Source organism: Rhinopithecus bieti, unplaced genomic scaffold (assembly GCF_001698545.2).
Source record: "Rhinopithecus bieti isolate Rb0 unplaced genomic scaffold, ASM169854v2 scaffold_21649, whole genome shotgun sequence".
NCBI classification, from domain to species: domain Eukaryota; kingdom Metazoa; phylum Chordata; class Mammalia; order Primates; family Cercopithecidae; genus Rhinopithecus; species Rhinopithecus bieti.
In genome coordinates this window covers 3,291,995-3,310,643 of record NW_016811584.1, presented here as the reverse complement: position 1 = coordinate 3,310,643, position 18,649 = coordinate 3,291,995, and the positions used below count along the sequence as shown (strand labels likewise).

Below are 18,649 nucleotides of genomic sequence, written 5' to 3'. Positions count from 1 at the left end.
GCTCTGTCGCCCAGACTGGAGTGCAGTGGCCGGATCTCAGCTCACTGCAAGCTCTGCCTCCTGGGTTTACGCCATTCTCCTGCCTCAGCCTCCCGAGGAGCTGGGACTACAGTCACCCGCCACCTCGCCCGGCTGGGTTTTTTTGTATTTTTTAGTAGAGACGGGGTTTCACTGTGTTAGCCAGGATGGTCTCGATCTCCTGACCTCGTGATCCGCCCGTCTCGGCCTCCCAAAGTGCTGGGATTACAGGCTTGAGACATCACGCCCGGCCTATTTTACTTTTTTATACACTTTGCACATAAACTCTTTTTTCCAATAGTACTCAGGAGGCCATATTACTTTTAAATTATATGACTTTTTTGCATAAAAAATTTTTTATAACATTTTTTTCTTTTACGACTTTCGCAATTTTTTTTTGACATGTCTCAACTTTCTGACTTATTACAAACTTTTTTTAAAAAAAATAACCAGTTAATTTATTTCAGGACAAGAATTTATCATATAACATTCTTTTCATGTAAATTCTGCCTCCCCCCTTTTTTCCTTTCTTGAAAGTTTTCAACATAGTTCTCAGTGGGGTGGGCTTATTTTGCGCCTGACCCATGTTTTCTCAAGACAAAATACCACACTCACACCACACACATTCACCACAAAACATAGAACAGGTAAAGAGGGTACACACACACACACTTTTATCGTTTATACCAAACCAAAATCAGAATACCACGAAATTCAAAATCCGAGTACCAAGAAATTTAAGCCAAGTCAAAACCAAAACCAAAGTATCCGGCAATTTAAGACAAAACCAGAACAAAAGTGCCAATACAGGCACACCATGGGTGATCAGGCCACGCTTCCACTCAAATGGAGTGGGGCAAGTTCCAAAGACTAGTCTTACCAAGTTTCAGATGTCCGGACTCCAAGTGCCAGTTCCTTCCCGGTATTCAGCCACTGTGTTCATCCTCTGTGGGGGCCTGCTACGCACTGCTCTGATGAGGCGTTTTACCGGGACAACTGCCTACCTGGAAGCACTCTTTGGCTCATGTCACTCAGCCTGGCCAGAGTCCCCTGCAGGATGCTCCACAGGGCAGGCCTAAGCCGCCTAACAGGCTGCCTCGGCCATCCATCAGTTACCTCGCTTCCCGGTCAGGGAACCAAACACTGTAGCGGGCGAGCCGCAGACAAAACCTCTCAGACACCAAGTTGTAGAAGGAAGGGCTTTATTCAGCTGGGAGCATCGCCAAGCTACTGCCTTAAAATCCGAGCTCCCTGAGTGCACAATTTCTGTCCCTTTTAAGGGCTCACAACACTAAAGATTTCACATGAAAGGGTCATGATTGATTTGAGCAAGCAAGGGGTACGTGACAGGGTTTGCATGCACCGGTGGTCAGACAGAAACAAAACAGGTCCGGGAGTTTCACTACGTTCTTTTATACAATGCCTGGAATTTATGAATAATATCGGTTTCTAAGTTATGAGTTGATTTTTAACTACTGGGTTTAGGCCAGGCAGGCCCAGGCCTGGTTGTGGGCCTGGCACTGGGCTGCCTGTCTTTGGTTTTACTTCCTTTTTTCTTAAAACAGGTACTGAGTATAAAACAATATAAAACAATATGAGAGGGTCTCTCTCTTTCCTCAGCGTTGAGCCACAGCGCCCTGGGGCTACGTTTGAAAGTTACACAGTATAAATCAACTATCATTCAGATCTGACATCCCTTCCCTACCCTATATTTTTCATCTTTAACCCTTTAAGCAATTCTTCGGTGAAGACAAATAATCACTGAGTGTTGGCTTAGAAAAAGGGTAGGTGATATGCATGGGTGGAAGACTTTCAACTAATAGTATTAGGAAAATGCTACAACTCTAGCAGGGAATAAGATCTAGAACATTCTGAAAGCAAAAAGATTGCTATAGAATGATTCCCATTATTTTAATGCCATGTAAGATGCTATTATAGAAACTGACAGTGCTCCAGTTCCAGCAATGCCAATGAAGGAAATAAAAATATTTCACCCCAAAATATACTTGTCATATTTTCAGATGGCTGTTCAGAGAGCCAACAGAAGTAGCCCTGCAAAGCTGTCTTTTGTGGGGGAAACTTGTATTTGCAGAGAATCTGCTTGATGCAGCCTGGCTTTCCCTTGTCTGGATCTCGGGAAGATTAACTTAGTCTGACACTTTAAAGGTCTGAAACATGCTGGGACATGGCTCACACCTGTAATCCCAGCACTTTGAGAGGCCAGATCACCTGAGGTCAGGAGTTCGAGGCCAGCCTGGCCAACATGGTGAAATCCCGTCTCTACTAAAAATGGAAAATTAGCTTGGCATGGTGGCGTGTGCCTGTAATCCCAGCTACTGGGGAGTCTGAGGCAAGAGAATCGCTTGAACCTGGGAGGCGGAGGCTGCAGTGAGCCAAGATCGGGCCATTGCAATCCTGCCTGGGCAATAAGAGCAAGAATCCATCTCAAACAACAAAAAAGGTCTAAAACATTCATCATCTATTCTTTTGAGGGTTGCCACCTGTGGAACTTCATTTACGTAACAAGACCACCTTTGCCAGCCAGGCTTCCTCTTCTCCGGCTCCCAGAAACTGTTATGCCACTGATCCAAGCCCACTCTTTCTGTAACCTTAAGGTGGTATTTAAGCTTCTAAACCCTATTGTGTAGGGGTTTGGGGGGATAATCACTCTGTGGCTCTCCCCTTCATGCAAGCTAATATATTGGTATGCCTTTTCTCCAATTAATCTGCCTTTTCTCAGTTGATTTTTCAGAGTGAACCTTCAGAGGGCAAAGGGGAAGTTTCCCTTTGGCCCCTACAGGAACCTAAGACCCACAGAGTGATGGAAAAGCAAAGGCTTTGGAGCCAGGCAGGTCCAAGTTTGAATCCCAGCTGTACTGCTTATTCACTGAACAACCCTGGGCAAGTCACAGTTATCCTACTTAAAAACAGGATAACGTTAACTTCACAAAGTTGTTTCAAGGATTAGCATTAATGTAGAAAATCAACTCATCAGGCACTGAAAAAATGGTGGCTATCAGTATCAATGATCACATCCCGATCCAGTTATGGACGTAACTTTAAGACTGCTGCTAAATCCCAGGGAACGAGTTCTGCAGGAGCAAGCAGTTTTGGCCTCAAGTCCATGTATTTTTGCCTCATGTTTCCCATTGTTTTGCCATTTGAACACATTTTCAGCACGTCTAGTGCTTCACCTATAAAAGTCTTCTTAGGTGGACCTCAGCCTGCATATACTGCACATTCTGAAACTCACGAGAACAGTATCCTTGCTTCTCACATTGATTTTGGTCTTGTCTTCCACCTTTGAAAACTAGAGTATGGTATAATACAATATTAAAGTTTTAAAGTACTAACTTTATACACAGCACTGCCCTCTAGTGACTAGAATAATCCATTTTTTTTTCTTTTTTTTGAGACTGAGTCTCACTCCATCACCCAGGATAAAGAGCAGTGGCACCATCTGGGATCAGTGCAACCTCCGCCTCCCAGTTCAAGTGATTCTCCTGTCTCAGCCTCCGAGTAGCTGGGATTACAGCCATGCACCACCATGCCCAGGTAATTTTTTTGTGTTCTTAGTAGAGATGGGGTTTCATCACAATGGCCAGGATGGTCTCAATCTCTTGACCTTAACCTCGTGATCCGCCCGCCTCAGTCTCCCAAAGTGCTGAGATTACAGGCGTGAGCCACCACGCCTGGCCTAGAATAATTATTTCTAGTCGTCTGTTCAGCTGCTCTCTGGGTAAAAATTAAAAATTCTGTCATAGATTGTCTTGAATGTACTGGCTGACATAAGATACATGGAAATCATAACTACAATGAGATACCACCTCATGCCCAATAGTAATTTCAAGACCAATTTGACAATTCTTTATATTAAAGTTACATGATCCAGCAATTCCACTCGTGGAATTTAAAACCTGTGCACATAAAAACCTTTTCTATAATGTTCCTAACATTAACAGTCAAAAAGCAAAAATAATCCAAATATCAACTGATGGATGGGTAAATACAATGGAATATTATTCAGCCATAAAATAAAATGTACTGATACATGCTATAAAATGGATGAACCCTGAAAACATGCTATATCGAAGAAGCCAGTTCCAAAGGACCATATATTGTATGAACTTATATGAAATGTCCAGAATAGGGAAATCCACAGACACAGAAAGTAGACTGGTGACTCCCTAGGACTGGAGAAGATAAATGGATTGACTGCTAATGGGGTTTCTTTTGGGGATGAAAATGCTAAAAAAATTTGATTTGGTGATATTTGTACAACTGTGGATATTCTGAAAACCACTGAAATGCACACTTTAAAAAGGTGAATTTTATGGTATGTGAATTACATTTCAATGTTATTAAAAAATGGAAACAAAAGTGTTGGCTGTGTTGGGATGGCCATTTAGTACTAACATGTTAGGTACATCTTCCCTTCAATATAACCTCCCTGGCCCCCAGCTCCCGAAGTCTTAAGAATTTGGTCTCCATAGTCGTCTTAATATTTTTTTATTTCTTACAATTTTTTTTTTTTTTTTTTTTACTATAAGCATGTATTATTCATATAACGAGAGGTAAATCCAAATTTTCAAGGAATACTCTGAACTTTTAAAACAGGAACTGTACTTAAGAACACTAATAGAGGTTGCTTGACACCCTGAAAGACTGGTCTGTTATGTTTAACTGTGGGCCAGTCAGCTTCAAACTCAGGAAAACCTCTCACCTCAGTTGCAGGGGAAATGGGCAACAATAATTAGAAGCTACTGCTGAGAGACTGGGTCCTGTGCTTAACTCCATCTATCATTTCCACCAACTATCCCATGTGGCATGTGTTACCACTACTTTATAGATCAGAGAGTTTACATAACTGAGACCAAGGATGCACATACGCCCCTCCCGTGAAACGCAAGTCTCACTGAAGGTAGACCAAGATGCCACCTTGTGACTCAGATACTGAAGAACAGGGCCTAAAAATATTCAATGATAAAAAGTAGGTGTTCAAAGATGACCCAACTTCTATTTTTACCTTCAACAATTGTTACAGTTACAATTCAGTGAGAAGCTGCTTCTACAAAAATATAGGTAGGGTTCTGTTATCCAAATGCAAATCTATCTAGGTCTGAATTCCTAAAAGTACAATCTCTCTTTTTTTTTTTCTGAGGTGGAGTTTTGCTCTGTCACCCAGGATGAAGTGCAATGGTATGATTTCGGCTCACTGCAACCTCCCAGGTTCAAGCGATTCTCCTGCTTCAGCCTCCCAAGTAGCTGGGATTACAGGTGCCCGCCACCACACCCAGTTAGCTTTTGTATTTTTAGTACAGATGGGGTTTCATATGTTGGCCAGGCTGGTCTTGAACTCATGACCTCAAGTGATTCGCCTGCCTCGGCCTCCCAAAATGCCAGGATTACAGGCGTGAGCCGCCATGCCTGATTTAAAGCTAGAGTCTTCAAATAACCTTCCCAATACTTTTTTCTTTTTTGAGACAGGGTCTCGCTCTGTCACCCAGACTACAGTGCAGTGGTACGATCTCAGTCTCACCATAACCTCCAGCTCTCAGGCCCAAGCAATTCTCCCACCTCAGCCTCTCGAGCAGCTGGGTCTACAGGGCCAAGTCACCAAGCACAGATAGTTGTATTTTTTTTTTTTTGGTAGTGATGGGGTTTTACCATGTTGGCCAGGCTGGTCTTGGACTCCCGACCTCAAGTGATCTGCCTGCCGCAGCCTCCCAAAATGCCAGGATTATAGGCATGAGCCGCTGGGCCCAGCCCACTTCTTGAATTAAAAAGCAAAAAACAAAAAAGCCAGGCAGATAATGAAAATCCTGCATACACTCAAGTCTGCATGAAGCATAAGACCAAACTGGAAAGTTGGCATTTGAACAACACTCTACCTGCTCTCTTCCCCTAACTAAGATGGGCTTCTGGGCCTATCAACCATTCTTTGGTGAAAAGCAGCAATCCATTTCCCCAGAGGCTCTTTAACTACAGCATTGGTGTTTGAGGTTGCATCTTTAAACACATATTTCAGGATTTGGGAGCTTCTGGAACCATAACTTTAACCCAGCCTTCCATAACAGTCTTTTTACTTTCTATTACAGAACATGACACTGCAATAATAGCAATGAACCGCTTCAGCTTTTTCACTTCTGCAGAAGCTAAAACAACTTCTCCAATATATAAAGGGGCTGGAAAGCTAATTTCCTGGGAAAGAAATACACAACCTGGCCCTGGCATTTTAGTTCCCAGGAGAGCTGAGATAAGTCCATTGATTAAAACTCCATGTACAATTGTATTTCCAAACTTGGTGTGTTTTGCAAAGTCTTCATTTAAATGCAAAGGATTGACATCCCCCGTTAATTCTGAGAAGGTAGCCACATCTGTCTGTGTGAAGGCCCTCCTAAGTTCAGCGCGGTCTCCAACTTTGATGTGCATATGCTGAAAGTGCTGCAGGGTCAGCACTGGTAGGTTCAGGCAGACTGTCCTCCAAAGCCCACCCCACCAAAAGCGATGGCTGGAAATTAGTGGGAACATCTTCAGCACCCACAAATTTCATCAAGAGCTTTTAGCCTGCTTCAGTCTTCAAACATGCAGGCACCAAAAAATAAATATGAGAGTGGAGGAATGTTTCCAAAATGGAAGACTATTCATTCAATCCAATACTAGTTCCCTACTATTACCAGATAATGCAAGGAGAAATGGAGAAACCTACAAGAGAAAGAAAAAGGTTAAAGCATCGGGAGAAACTCCACTGAAGCACAGGGCAATGGGGAAACATGCCCAGTTTTACAGGATTAACAAAACTGATGTAGGAGCATTTTACAGAGCATCCTGAGAGGATGCCTTCAGTAACAAGTACTCACAGCTCAAAAAGAGCATACCAATATATAACACACAAAGCTTTAAGCGTTAAATGAAAAATAAGCCTTAACCACAGGATTGCAAGTTTTATCCCAAAACATCTCCCACAGAATTTAAAATCGAAGTGCTCTGGCTCACATTTTTGGAAACAATCAAGTCCTTTATTTTCCCCTACTTAAATCATTTTAATCATATTACATTTATGCAAGCACAAAAATGAGTTGAGTATATTAAGAAGCAGTCGACCCACCACTCAATCTTGTTTGGAATATGTGAGGAAATAGTCTTTACCTGAATCACCCGGAAAGCACATTTTTTGCCTTTATAGGATCCTAACAGGGTCAAAGAGCTCCACAATTTGACAAGACCACTGCAGAAATATCGAGAAAATACACACTGTGTCACAGGCAGAGAACAAAATGAACCTCAACTAAGATTTCTAAAATATTCACTTCTGACTTTGCAACTGTAACCATCAATGGGAAACTCCAGCTGTAACCAAATCCTAAGTTTTGCCCTCTCTAGAGTACAAGTTTCTGGTGGATGAATGTTCATATTCATCCCAGTTTAAATTCGCAAAAGCTGCTCAGAGTTCACAACAAAAAAATTCTCATTCTCAGAAGAGCATTTTTGCTCTATTTCTCCATCGGTCTCTCTCTGCCCTGTTATACTATAAATGTCCCACTCTCTGTCATACCTGCTACATATTCTCAAGATGGCTGACAAGGTCTTCTCTTCATAGGTTAGGATGTCCAAAGGTAAGGCAGCATCAACCTGAATGTGGAATAATGCTATTAGCAGGCTATTCTCACTATTATTCTTGAATGCTTATCAACTTTTGACAACCATTGAGTTTTCAGATTTTCTCCTCCACAAAAGCAGTATTTTATTTAATGGTGCTGGCGCTTTAGTTGCCTACTTACTTACAGCTCTCTCTGCCTAGCATGTTCTGCCTACACCTCTGCATATGGCTGATGTCCCTCATCCTTTGAGTCTTCATTTAAATTGTTCCTTGACCGATTTTCAAGTTGAGACAAACTCAGCTTGTTATGTTCTTTCCTGTACAGGACACCACACCTTCTCTTTTATAATTCCCTTTATTCTTGTCACTAATTGTCCAACATGTTTTCCTATTACAAGAACCGAGACATTAGTCCATGTGGCAGAGGCCATGTCTGTTTGTTCGCAGCTATATAAACCCCAGGAACAAGGTTTTCTACCTGACACATAGGTACACACAGACATATATATTTTTTTAATTTTGTATTTAGAAAAACTATAGACTCACAAGAGATCACAAAGAAATGTACAGGGATTGGCCAGGCACAGTGGCTCATGCCTGTAATCCCAGCACTTTGGGAGGCCAAGGGGGGGGCGGATCACCTGAGGTTGGGAGTTTGAGACCAGCCTGATCAACACGGAGAAACCCCATTTTTACTAAAAATACAAAATTAGCCCGGTGTGGTGGCGCATGCCTGTAATCCCAGCTACCTGGGAGGCGGAGGTTGCAGTGAGGCAAGATCGTGCCATTGCACACCAGCCTGGGCAATAAGAGCAAAACTTCGTCTCAAAAATAAATAATTAATTAAAAAAAAATGTACAGGGAGGTTCCATGCACTCTTCATCCAGCCTCCTGCAATGTCAATGTCCTGTGTAACTACATTACAGTAGTAAAACTAGAAAAGTGGTATTGGTACAATCCAGAGGTTATTCAGATTTTACCAACTGTATGTCTACTCATATTTATACCTGTGTGTGGCTCTATGTAATTTTACCAAAAAAAAAAAAAGACACTGCCAAACTACGTTCCAGAGCGGCTGCACTATTTTACATACTCACTATAGTGTATGAGTGATCCAGTTTCTGCACATTCTTGCTAGCATTTAAAGTTGTTATTTTTTATTTCAGTCACTCTGCTAGGTATGCTGTGGTATCTCATTGTGCCATTAATGTGCATTTCCCTAATGGCTAATGTTAAACATCTTTCCATATGCTTCTTTGCCAAAACCATACATTCTCTTTAGTAAAATGTCTGTTAATGTTTTTGCCAAACAATTCAAATTTCTAATTGAATCGTTTGGCTGAGTTTTGATACTTCTTTATTATTATTAATATTATTTTCTTGAGACAAGAATCTCGCTCTGTCACCCTGGCTAGAGTGCCCTGGTGATCTTTGCTCACTGCAACCTCTGCCTCCCAGGTTCAAGTGATTCTCCTGCCTTAGTCTCCCGAATAGCTGGTTACAGGTATGTGCCACCACACCTGGCTAGTTTTTATAGTTTTAGCAGAGACGGGGTTTTGCCATGTTGGCCAGGATGGTCTCCAACTCCTGACCTCAGGCGATCAACCCACCTCAGCCTCCCAAAGTGCTGGGATTACAGGCGTGAGCCACCAAACCCGCGTGTTATTATTATTGAGACAGGGTCTTGTTCTGTTGCCCAGGCTGCATGCAGTGGTGCAATCAGAGTTCACTACAGCCTCGAACTCCTGACCTCAAGAAATCTTCCTGCCTTGGTCTCTCAAAGTGTTGGGATTGCGGGCATGAGCCACTGCACCAGGCCAAGTGTCATTTATATATTCTAAACACTATAGTCCTTTGTTGGATACGTGGTTTACAAATATTTTCCCCTAGTATGTAATTCATCTTTTCATCCTTTCCCACCCCCACCCCCAGCCATGGTGGTGTGATCACCACTTACAGCAACCTTGAGCTCTTGGGCTCAAGCAATCCTCCCATCCCAGTCTCTTGACTAGTTGGGACTATAGGTGCACACCACCACACCTGGCTCAATTTTTCAAATTTTTTTTATAGAGACGGGGTTTCACCAGATACCCAGGCTGGTCTGGAACTCCTGGGCTCAACTGATCCACCCACTTGGCTTCTCAAAGTGGTGGGATTATAGCTGTGAGCTACCATGCCTGGCCTTTTCATCCTCTTAAAAAGTCTTTTGCAGAGGCTTTAAATTTTTTTTTTTTTTTTTTTGAGACGGAGTCTCGCTCTGTCGCCCTGGCTGGGGTGCAGTGGCCGGATCTCAGCTCACTGCAAGCTCCGCCTCCCGGGTTCACACCATTCTCCTGCCTCAGCCTCCCCAGTAGCTGGGACTACAGGCGCCCGCCACCACGCCCGGCTAAATTTTTTTGTATTTTTAGTAGAGACGGGGTTTCACCATGGTCTCGATCTCCTGACCTTGTGATCTGCCCGCCTCGGCCTCCCAAAGTGCTGGGATTACAGGTGTGAGCCACCGCACCCAGCCGAGGCTTTAAATTTTGATGAGGTACTTAGCATATTTTGATTTGACAGACTATATGAATCAGAAAATAATTTCCTGAGCATCCTCTGTCTTCTCTCAACTTCTAAAACTCTACTTCTCTACTTCTTTTCTCAAATCTGCTTAAAGTGTCGGTCTATGACAAAATAAGGAGTTGAATCAGAGTGTAAACCAATAGTATCATTAATCACTGTGTTTAGTTCAGTTCTTTTTTTCATAAGGAGGCTTTTTTTTTTTTTTTTTTTTTTGAGACAGAGTCTTGTTCTGTCGCCCAGGCTGGAATGCAGTGGCGTGATCTGGGCTCACTGCAACCTCCGCCTCCCAGGTTCAAGCAATTCTCTTCCATCAGGCTTCCAAGTAGCTAGGACTACAGGCATGTGCCACCACGCCCAGCTAATTCTTGTATTTTTAGTAGAGACAAGGTTTCACCATGTTGTCTAGGCTAGTCTCAAACTCCTGACCTTACGTGATCCGCTCGCCTCAGCCTCCCGAAGAGCTGGGATTACAGGAGTGAGCCACTGCGCCTGGACCATAAGGAGACTTTCTCATTAAAAGTGGTAGTGTACTAGCTGCAAATTCCTTATCTCTTCAAGATGGGCAAAGAGTTTGCAGGTTGCCAGTCTAGGCCACACTTTGAGTAGCACTGTGCCACAACAAACATTTGTCTACCGTGTTCCTTGTAAAACAGAAGGCATATTAGAATAAATCCAACAAAATTCATCACTTCTGAAAGTTTACTTCTGCAATTTCAAACACAGTTTTAAAATAATCTCTAGGGGAATACAAAAATTAGCTGGGCGTGGTGGCAGGCGCCTGTAGTCCCAGCTACTCGGGAGGTTGAGGCAGGAGAATCGCTTGAATCCGGGCGGGCGGAGGTTGTGCCAACGCACTCCAGCCTGGGCGACAGCGCAAGACTCCATCTCAAAAAAATAAATAAATAAAATAATCTTTCGGGGAACCCTCATACACTACTGGGAGGAATGTAACTGTACAACCACTATGGAGAACAGCATGGAGGTTTCCCAAAAAACTAAAAATAGGTCAGGTGCAGTGGTTCATGTTTATAATCCCAGAACTTTGGGAGGCCAAGGAAAGAGGATTGCTTGAGTCCAGGAGCCTGGGCAACATGGTGAGACTTTGTCTCTGCAAGTAAAAAAATTGGCTTGGTGGTACATATGCCTGTGGTCCCAGCTACTAGGGATTCTGGGGTGGGAAAATCACTTGAGCTTGGGCGGTTGAGGCTGTAGTGAGCCATGACCATGCCACTGCACTCCACCCTGGGCATCACAGCAAGACTTCATCTCAAAAACAAAAAACAAAAGAAACTAAACTAAAAATAGAATACCATTTAATCCAGCAAGTCTACTACTAAGCAGAAATCCAAGGGAAAGGAAATCAATTCAAAAAGACATGTGCAGCTGGGTGTATGGGCTCATGCTGTAATCCCAGCAATTTGGGATGCCAAGGCGGGAGAAAAACAACAAAAAGACATACGCACTCTCACATTTATTGCAGTACTATTCCCAATAGCCAAAATACAGAACTTAAGCGTCCATCAATGGATAAAAAAAAAAAGTGGTATATGTTACAATGGAATATTACTCAGTCATAAAAAAAAAGATGAAATTCTGTCATTTGCAGCACCATGAATAGAACTGGAGGCCATTTTGTTAAGTGAAGTAAGCCAAGCACAGAAAGACAACTGTTGCATGTTCTCACTCGTATGTGAGAGCTAAAAGAGCAGATCTTGCCAGGTGCAGTGGCTCACTGCCTGTAATCCCAGCACTTTGGCAGCCCGAGGAGGGTGGATCACCTGAGGTCAGGAGTTCAAGACCAGCCTGGCCAACATGGCGAAACCCTGTCTCTAGAAAAAATACAAACATTAGCTGGGCATGGTAGCGTGTGCCTGTAATCTCAGCTACTGGCGGGGGCTAAGGCAGGAAGATCCCTTGAACCTGGGAGGCAGAGGCTGCAGTAAGCCGAGAATATGCCACTGCACTCTAGCCTGGGCAACAGAGCAAGACTCCATCTCAAAAAAAAAAAAAGAAAAAAAAAAAAAGGAGTAGATCTCATGAGGATAGAAAGTAGATTGGTGATTACCAGAGGCTGGGAAGGGTAGCAGGGTAGAGACGATGAAGGAGGAAAAAAAGGAATACACATGTGTTTATTACAATACATGAATAAAACATTTTAAAATACAGAGTTGTATAATTAAAAAAAATTTTTTTTTAATGTTTGAAAAGCATTCTTAGGCTGGGCGCCGTGGCTCCAAGCCCTGTAATACCGCAGCCAGGCTTTGGAGGCGCCGAGGCGGGCGGATGCACGCGAGGGTCAGGAGATCGAGACCATCCTGGCTAACATGGTGAAACCCTCTCTACTAATACAAATACAAAAAACTAGCCGGGCGAGGTGGCCCGGGGGCCTGTAGTCGCCAGCTACTGGGAGGCCTGAGGCAGCAGAATGGCTGAACCCGGGGAGGGGCCGGAGCCCGCAGTGAGCTGAGATCCGCCACGCAGCTCCAGCCCAGGCCAAGAGCGAGACTCCGTCTCAAAAAAAAAAAAAAAAAAAAACAAAAAGAAAAGAAAAGAAAAGCATTCTTTCTGTATTTCTTTCTTTTTTTTGAGACAAAGAGTCTTGCTCTGTCGCCAGGCTGGAGTGCAGTGGTGCGATCTCAGCTAACTGCAACCTCCGCCTCCCAGGTTCAAGCAATTCTCCCGACTCAGCCTCCCAAGTAGCTAGGATTACAGGCATGTACCACCACACCTGGCTTATTTTTGTATTTTTAGTAGAGATGGGGTTTCACCATGTTGGCCAGGATGGTCTCGACCTCTTGACCTCGTGATCAAATTGCTGGGATTACAGGCCTCCAAATTGCTGGGATTACAGGCATGAGCCACTGCGCCCAGCCTCTTTCTGTATTTCTTACAAAGATCTTTGGAATGTTCAATCTACCAAGTGATTCCATACCTCCCCAAACAGGTCCTTCACAGCCGAAATCAGTAGCTGTTTGAACTGTGCAGCATTCAGTCCAACTCCACAATCTTGTAATTCTCTAAAAAAAAAAAGAAAAAAAAAGACATATTAAATTTCATTCTATTCAGATTGATGTTAGAAAAGTAATCTAAAATAGAACTTAGAAAACTAAACTTACAGGCAGACTTTCATGTAGTGGTACTCGGAAGGGTTTTTGTAAACTACTCTTTCATATGTGGCAGCAGGGGCAGGCATCTTTTCCAGTGCTGATCACACCTACAGTAAGTCAAGAGGGCTAGAAATGACCAATGCACATGCTATTTTTCATAGTTTTGATGAGAATTTGGCCTATTTGGGTTTTTTTTTTGTTTGTTTGAAGGCAGGGTCTCACCCTGTCATCTAGGCTGAAGTGCAGTGGTGCAATCACAGTTCATTGTAGCCTCCACCTCAGGCTCTCCAGGCTCAGGTGATCCTCCTGCCTCAGCCTCCTGAGTAGCTGGGACTCTAGGCACATGCCACCACATCCAGCAAATTTTTGTATTTTTGTACAGACAGGGTTTCACCATGTTGCCCAGGCTAGTTTCAAACTCCTGGGCTCAAGCAGTTTGCCCACCTCAGCCTCCCAAAGTGCTGGGATTACAAATGTGCCCATCAGGTCCGGCCTTCCTATTTTTTTTGTTTTTTGTTTTGGAGGAGTCTCGCTTGGTCACCCAGGCTGGAGTGCAGTGGCGCAATCTTGGCTCACTGCAAACTCCGCCTCCCGGGTTCAAGCAATTCTCCTGCCTCAGCCTCCCAAGTAGCTGGGATTACAGGCATGTGCCACCACGCCTGGCTAACTTTTTTGTATTTTTAGTAGAGACGGGGTTTCACCATATTGGTCAGGCTGGTCTCGAACTCCTAACCTTGTGATACGCCCGCCTTGGCCTCCCAAAGTGCCAGGATTACAGGCGTGAGCCACCGTGCCCAGCCGCCTGTTTGGTTTTTAAAAGACTTCTGGGCACAGTAACTCATCTAATTCTGGTCAAACTAAGGTTACCGATACAAAGACAAAAGAAGTTTCTATATTCGGTATATGCCAAATTACTGTACTCTTACTTAAAACCTAATAACATAATTTTGGCTAATAATTTTCCTTATGAGCACTCAGCTCTGTGCTAAACATTTCACGTGCCTTAGCTTGTCTTCAAAATGCTCCTGAGGTAAGCGATATTATTCCCATTTTTGAGAAGATGACACAGAGGTTTAGTAAACGTAGGTATCATCTGCCCAAGGGTACCCAGAGATTCCAACCACTCTGAGCTCGCTCAAGACCAGTTATGATGCCTCTTTATCCAAAAAAATGGCATAAAGGAGTAAAATCTTAAGATTTGAAAAGTAAACAAGAAGATCCTCTTGTTTACTCTCAGTCAACACAGAACACAAAGAGAAGAATGAGGGGTGGTCGTTCTGCCATCTCCTCCCATCCTGGGTCTGCCTGCTCTCTGTCGGAAAGCCAGGTCTGTGCAAGACTGACTGTGAACGACTGAGCTTAAACAGCACAGGGGTTGAGAAGAGGGATTCCTGGAATGGGCACTCGATGCAGCTTCTAAAAGGTTTGAACTTTCAAGAACGTAGAACATGCTCATCTCTCTGCAGACAGTTCCTTTCCTTGGCTCCCCGCCAACCTTGCTCTCCCCTGGATAGGTCCTATTCATCCTTCAACTTTCAGTTTAAATGTCACCTCTTCATGGAGGTCTTCTCTGACACCCTGTTCTAAATTAAGTCCCCATGTTATGCAATCTCTTAACATCGTCTATTTGTTTAATATATGGATCCCCCACTGCAGGGACCAGGAAACTGAGGCCCAATCAAGGAAAGAGACTTATCCAAGGTCACAGAGCTATAGACCAGCATTTCCAAAATCACTCTGGGTTAGACCCAATTTCAACCACTCCCAGATGGTGACCTCTGGAGAAAAGAAGTCAGGGTCAAGGAGCTACATCTACCAATCCATTCAACAAACATTAATACTTTGGGACCTGGCGTGGTAATCATGCCTGTAATCTCAACAGTTTGGGAGGCCAGGAGTTTGAGACCAGCCTGGGAAACATAGTGAGACCCTGTCTCTTAAAAAAAAAAAAAAATTTGGGGGGCGGCGGTGGACTCAAGCCTGTAATCCCACCCGCCCCCCACCCCCTGTCCCGCCCCCCTGCACTTTGGGAGGCCGAGACGGGCGGATCACGAGGTCAGGAGATCGAGACCATCCTGGCTAACACGGTGAAACCCCGTCTCTACTAAAAAAATAAAAAAAAACTAGCCGGGCGAGGTGGCGGGCGCCTGTAGTCCAGGGCTATCGGGACGCTGAGGCAGGAAGAAATGGCGTAAACCCCGGGAGGCGGAGCTTGCAGGTGAGCTGAGATCCGGCCACTGCACTCCAGCCTGGGCGACAGAGGCTAGACTCCGGCTCAAAAAAAAAAAAAAAAAAAAAAAAAAGAAAAAAAAATTTAAATTAGCCAGGCATGGTAGTGTGTGCCTGTAGTTCCAGCTACTCCAGGGGCTGAGGTGGGAGGATAGTTTGACTCTGGGAGGTTAAGGATACAGTGCACTGTGATTGTACCACTGCACTCCAGCCTGGGTGACACAGCATCACCCTGTCTCCAAAACAAACAAAAAATACTCTAATACTATGACACAAAGTAGGTATTCAAAGGAGGGAAAAGTGACAGTGGTAAGGCTATATATTCAAGAGAATCCTTGGTTTCAGGACAGCGGCAATACTTACCTGATGCTTCTTTCCCAGTCACCAGAGTCTCCCCTAACTACAAGGGCAGGGCAAACAAGAAACCTCAATCTGTTTCTTTCATTGCTTGGCACATAAATGTTTTTTAGTGTTACTGCCTTGATGGAGCTGGCTGCCTAAAGTAGGGGAGTGAAATTACGCCCAGGGCTTAAATGCCAGTAAAACGAAGACTTACACAACGTCCACGAGATGGACAGTGGTGACGGCTGCACAGCGTTGTAAATGTATTCAATGCCACTTACGATAAATTCTATGTCACGTATTTTTTGCAATAAAAAAAAAAAAAAACAACTTACAAATGACAGCACTGCCCTCTGCAGGCTGTTCTGAGATTAAAGGAGAGGATGACTGGGAAGTACTTTTGTACAGACTGGTATTAAATATATTCACCAGGCTCTCCACAGATGTGGGCTCACGAAGTCACTGTCACCCCCATCTTTAAAGTCTTGTTGCTTGTTTTGAGATGGAGTCTCACTCTGTCGCCCAGGTTGGAATGCTTCGGGTCGAAGCAATTCTTGTGCCTCAGCCTCCCGAGTAGCTGGGATTACAGGCATATGTCATCACGCCCAGCTAACTTTTGCATTTTTAGTACAAATGGGGTTTTGCCATGTTGGCCCAGGCTGGTCTCCAACTCCTGGCGTCAAGTGATCCGCCGACCTCGGCCCCCTCAAAGTACTAGGATTACAGGCACGAGCCACCGCGCCCGGGCTAAAGCCAGCCTTTTTTAGTGGCTGCACAGGGAAGCTCCTAATCTGACCTATTAGTAATACATTTTTGATTCCCCCTACTCCCCCAATTCTCCAACTCTACGGTGGCCCGTGAGTCCATTAACATCTACTCAAACTACATCATTCCTCTGCTCAAAACCTTGCTATGGTTCCCGTTTTATCCAGAGTAAGGCCAAAGTCCTTAGAACAGCCTGCAAGGCTCTGCCTGGAGGTTCTGCAGGGCTGCCCCCTCTACACCTCTGACCTCATGTCCTGCCATTCTCCCTCCGCTCAATCCCCGCCACCATACAGGCCTAGCCTAGTTCTTTCGCATGCGCCAGTCTCGCTCCCACCCCTGGGCCTCGGCTCTAGCTTTTCCCCATGCTGGAAAACCTCTTCCTCCAGGCAGCGACCGGGCTCACACCCTTGCCTCCTTAACTTAGCTCAAATCTCAATCGGTTTGGCCCAGTGCCCTTCTCAGCTAACACCGCACCCCACCCCCATGCCCCGTCCCTGCTTTCTTTTTCGTAGCATTTGCCTTTTTCTATGACTATTATGTAACTCGTTTATCTTTATCTGTACTCCCCCCCATCCCAACAGAAAGTCCATTCCAAGAATCTTGCTATCTTGTTCACTGCTGTTTCCCAAGGCCCTAAAACACTGTGTCGTGCACAGTGGACGTGCAACGTCCAGTTTTTGGACTAAATCAATCACTTTTAAAAGCTCAATTTCCCTACTGTTGAGAACTTTGGTGGCTTTCAGTATTTTTCAACAACCACCATTAAGCGCTCACCTCGCGCCGGGCGCACGGAGCGCGCTCAGGACACGTTCCGAAGCCTCGCCCGCGCCTCTGCGGCCGAGACCCTGCGCGGCGCCGTACGGAGGCACGCATCGCCCGGGGCCGGAACGGACTAGCAGCCCAAACCGCACCGCCCGCCCCGCGCATGCGCCCGGGGCGCGGCCAACTAAGACGGCTCCCGAATCACCACCGCTCTTTGGAGAGCTTCCACCTACCCACTCTCCGTCGGACTAGCCTGACGCCTGCCCAGACTCCTATTCGCTGCAAGAACCCGCAAAGGCTTGAAGCTCCCCGGCAGCAGCCAGACCTGGGCCCGATAAACTCCTGGTGTCTTTACGTTTGGCTTCTCCTCGTACCACGCCACGAAGCCTGACGCCCAGGCGGATATGACGTCACCGCGCAGCGTCTTCTTGGACCCAGGCGCGAATCCCGATCCAGAGCTGAGAGTGGCCGAGCTCAGCGCCCTCTGGTGTCCACTCCGGAAAAGCCGTGTGTGCAGTTTGCTAAGGGTGCGGTTTAAGGCGTGTTTATTCCGCCTTGGACAGTGCTTCATAGTTATCCATTTCTTAATGCATTCATTCATTCAACAATTGGTTTTTTTTTTTTTTGAAACAGTTTTACTCTGTCGCCCAGGCTGGAGTGCATTGGCGCAATCTGGCTCACTGCAACCTCTGCCTCTAGGACTCAAGCGATTCTCCCACCTCAGCCTCCTGAGTAGCTGGGACTACAGTTATGCTCCACATATCTGGCTAATTTTTGTATTTTTAGTAGAGACGGGGTTTCACCATGTTGGCCAGGCTGGTCTCAAACTCCTGGCCTCAAGAGATCTGCCCACCTTGGCCTCCCAAAGTGCTGGGATTACAGACGTGAGCAACCGCGCCCGAGTAATTCTACAAAATTTTTAAATTATATTATAATTTATTTATTTATTGAGATGGAGTCTTGCTCTGTCGCCAGCCTGGAGTGCAGTGGCGCGATCTCGGCTCACTGCAACCTCTGCCTCCCTTCAAGTGATTCTTCTGCCTCAGCCTCCCAAGTAGCTGGGACTACAGGCATACACTACCATACCCAGCTAATTTTTGTATTTTTAGTAGAGACGAGGTTTCACCATGTTGGCCAGGATGGTCTTGATCTCTTGGACCTCGTGATTCGCCCACCTCGGCATCCCAAAGTTTTGGGATTACAGGCGTGAGACACCAAGCCTGGCCTAATTTTTGTATTTTCAGTAGAGACGGGGTTTCGCCAT

General features: G+C 45.0%; 1 protein-coding gene across 8 annotated transcripts; it reads right to left on the bottom strand.

The window, feature by feature from the left end:
• Nucleotides 1-4,016: 4,016 nt before the first annotated feature.
• On the bottom strand, nt 4,017-17,799 carry LOC108543612 (ribonuclease P protein subunit p14). 8 transcript variants are annotated; one of them, XM_017894181.1, is made up of 6 exons: nt 17,398-17,799; nt 13,297-13,394; nt 13,113-13,197; nt 7,574-7,650; nt 7,168-7,246; nt 4,017-6,723 (listed from the first exon to the last, which is right to left on the bottom strand). In XM_017894181.1, the coding sequence occupies exon 6, from the start codon at nt 6,547-6,549 to the stop codon at nt 6,043-6,045; it is 507 nt and encodes a 168-aa protein (XP_017749670.1). In that variant the 5' UTR covers nt 6,550-6,723; nt 7,168-7,246; nt 7,574-7,650; nt 13,113-13,197; nt 13,297-13,394; nt 17,398-17,799; the 3' UTR covers nt 4,017-6,042. The 8 variants fall into 8 exon arrangements, with proteins under 8 accessions (XP_017749670.1, XP_017749672.1, XP_017749671.1 ...); XM_017894183.1 differs by having other exon boundaries at nt 13,297-13,413; nt 17,619-17,799; XM_017894182.1 differs by having other exon boundaries at nt 17,619-17,799.
• Between the last annotated feature and the right edge of the window lie 850 nt (nt 17,800-18,649).

Bases quoted from the DNA above. Each gene is read 5' to 3' on its own strand.
- LOC108543612 (XM_017894181.1), bottom strand. From the start codon at position 6,549: ATGTTCCCACTAATTTCCAGCCATCGCTTTTGGTGGGGTGGGCTTTGG.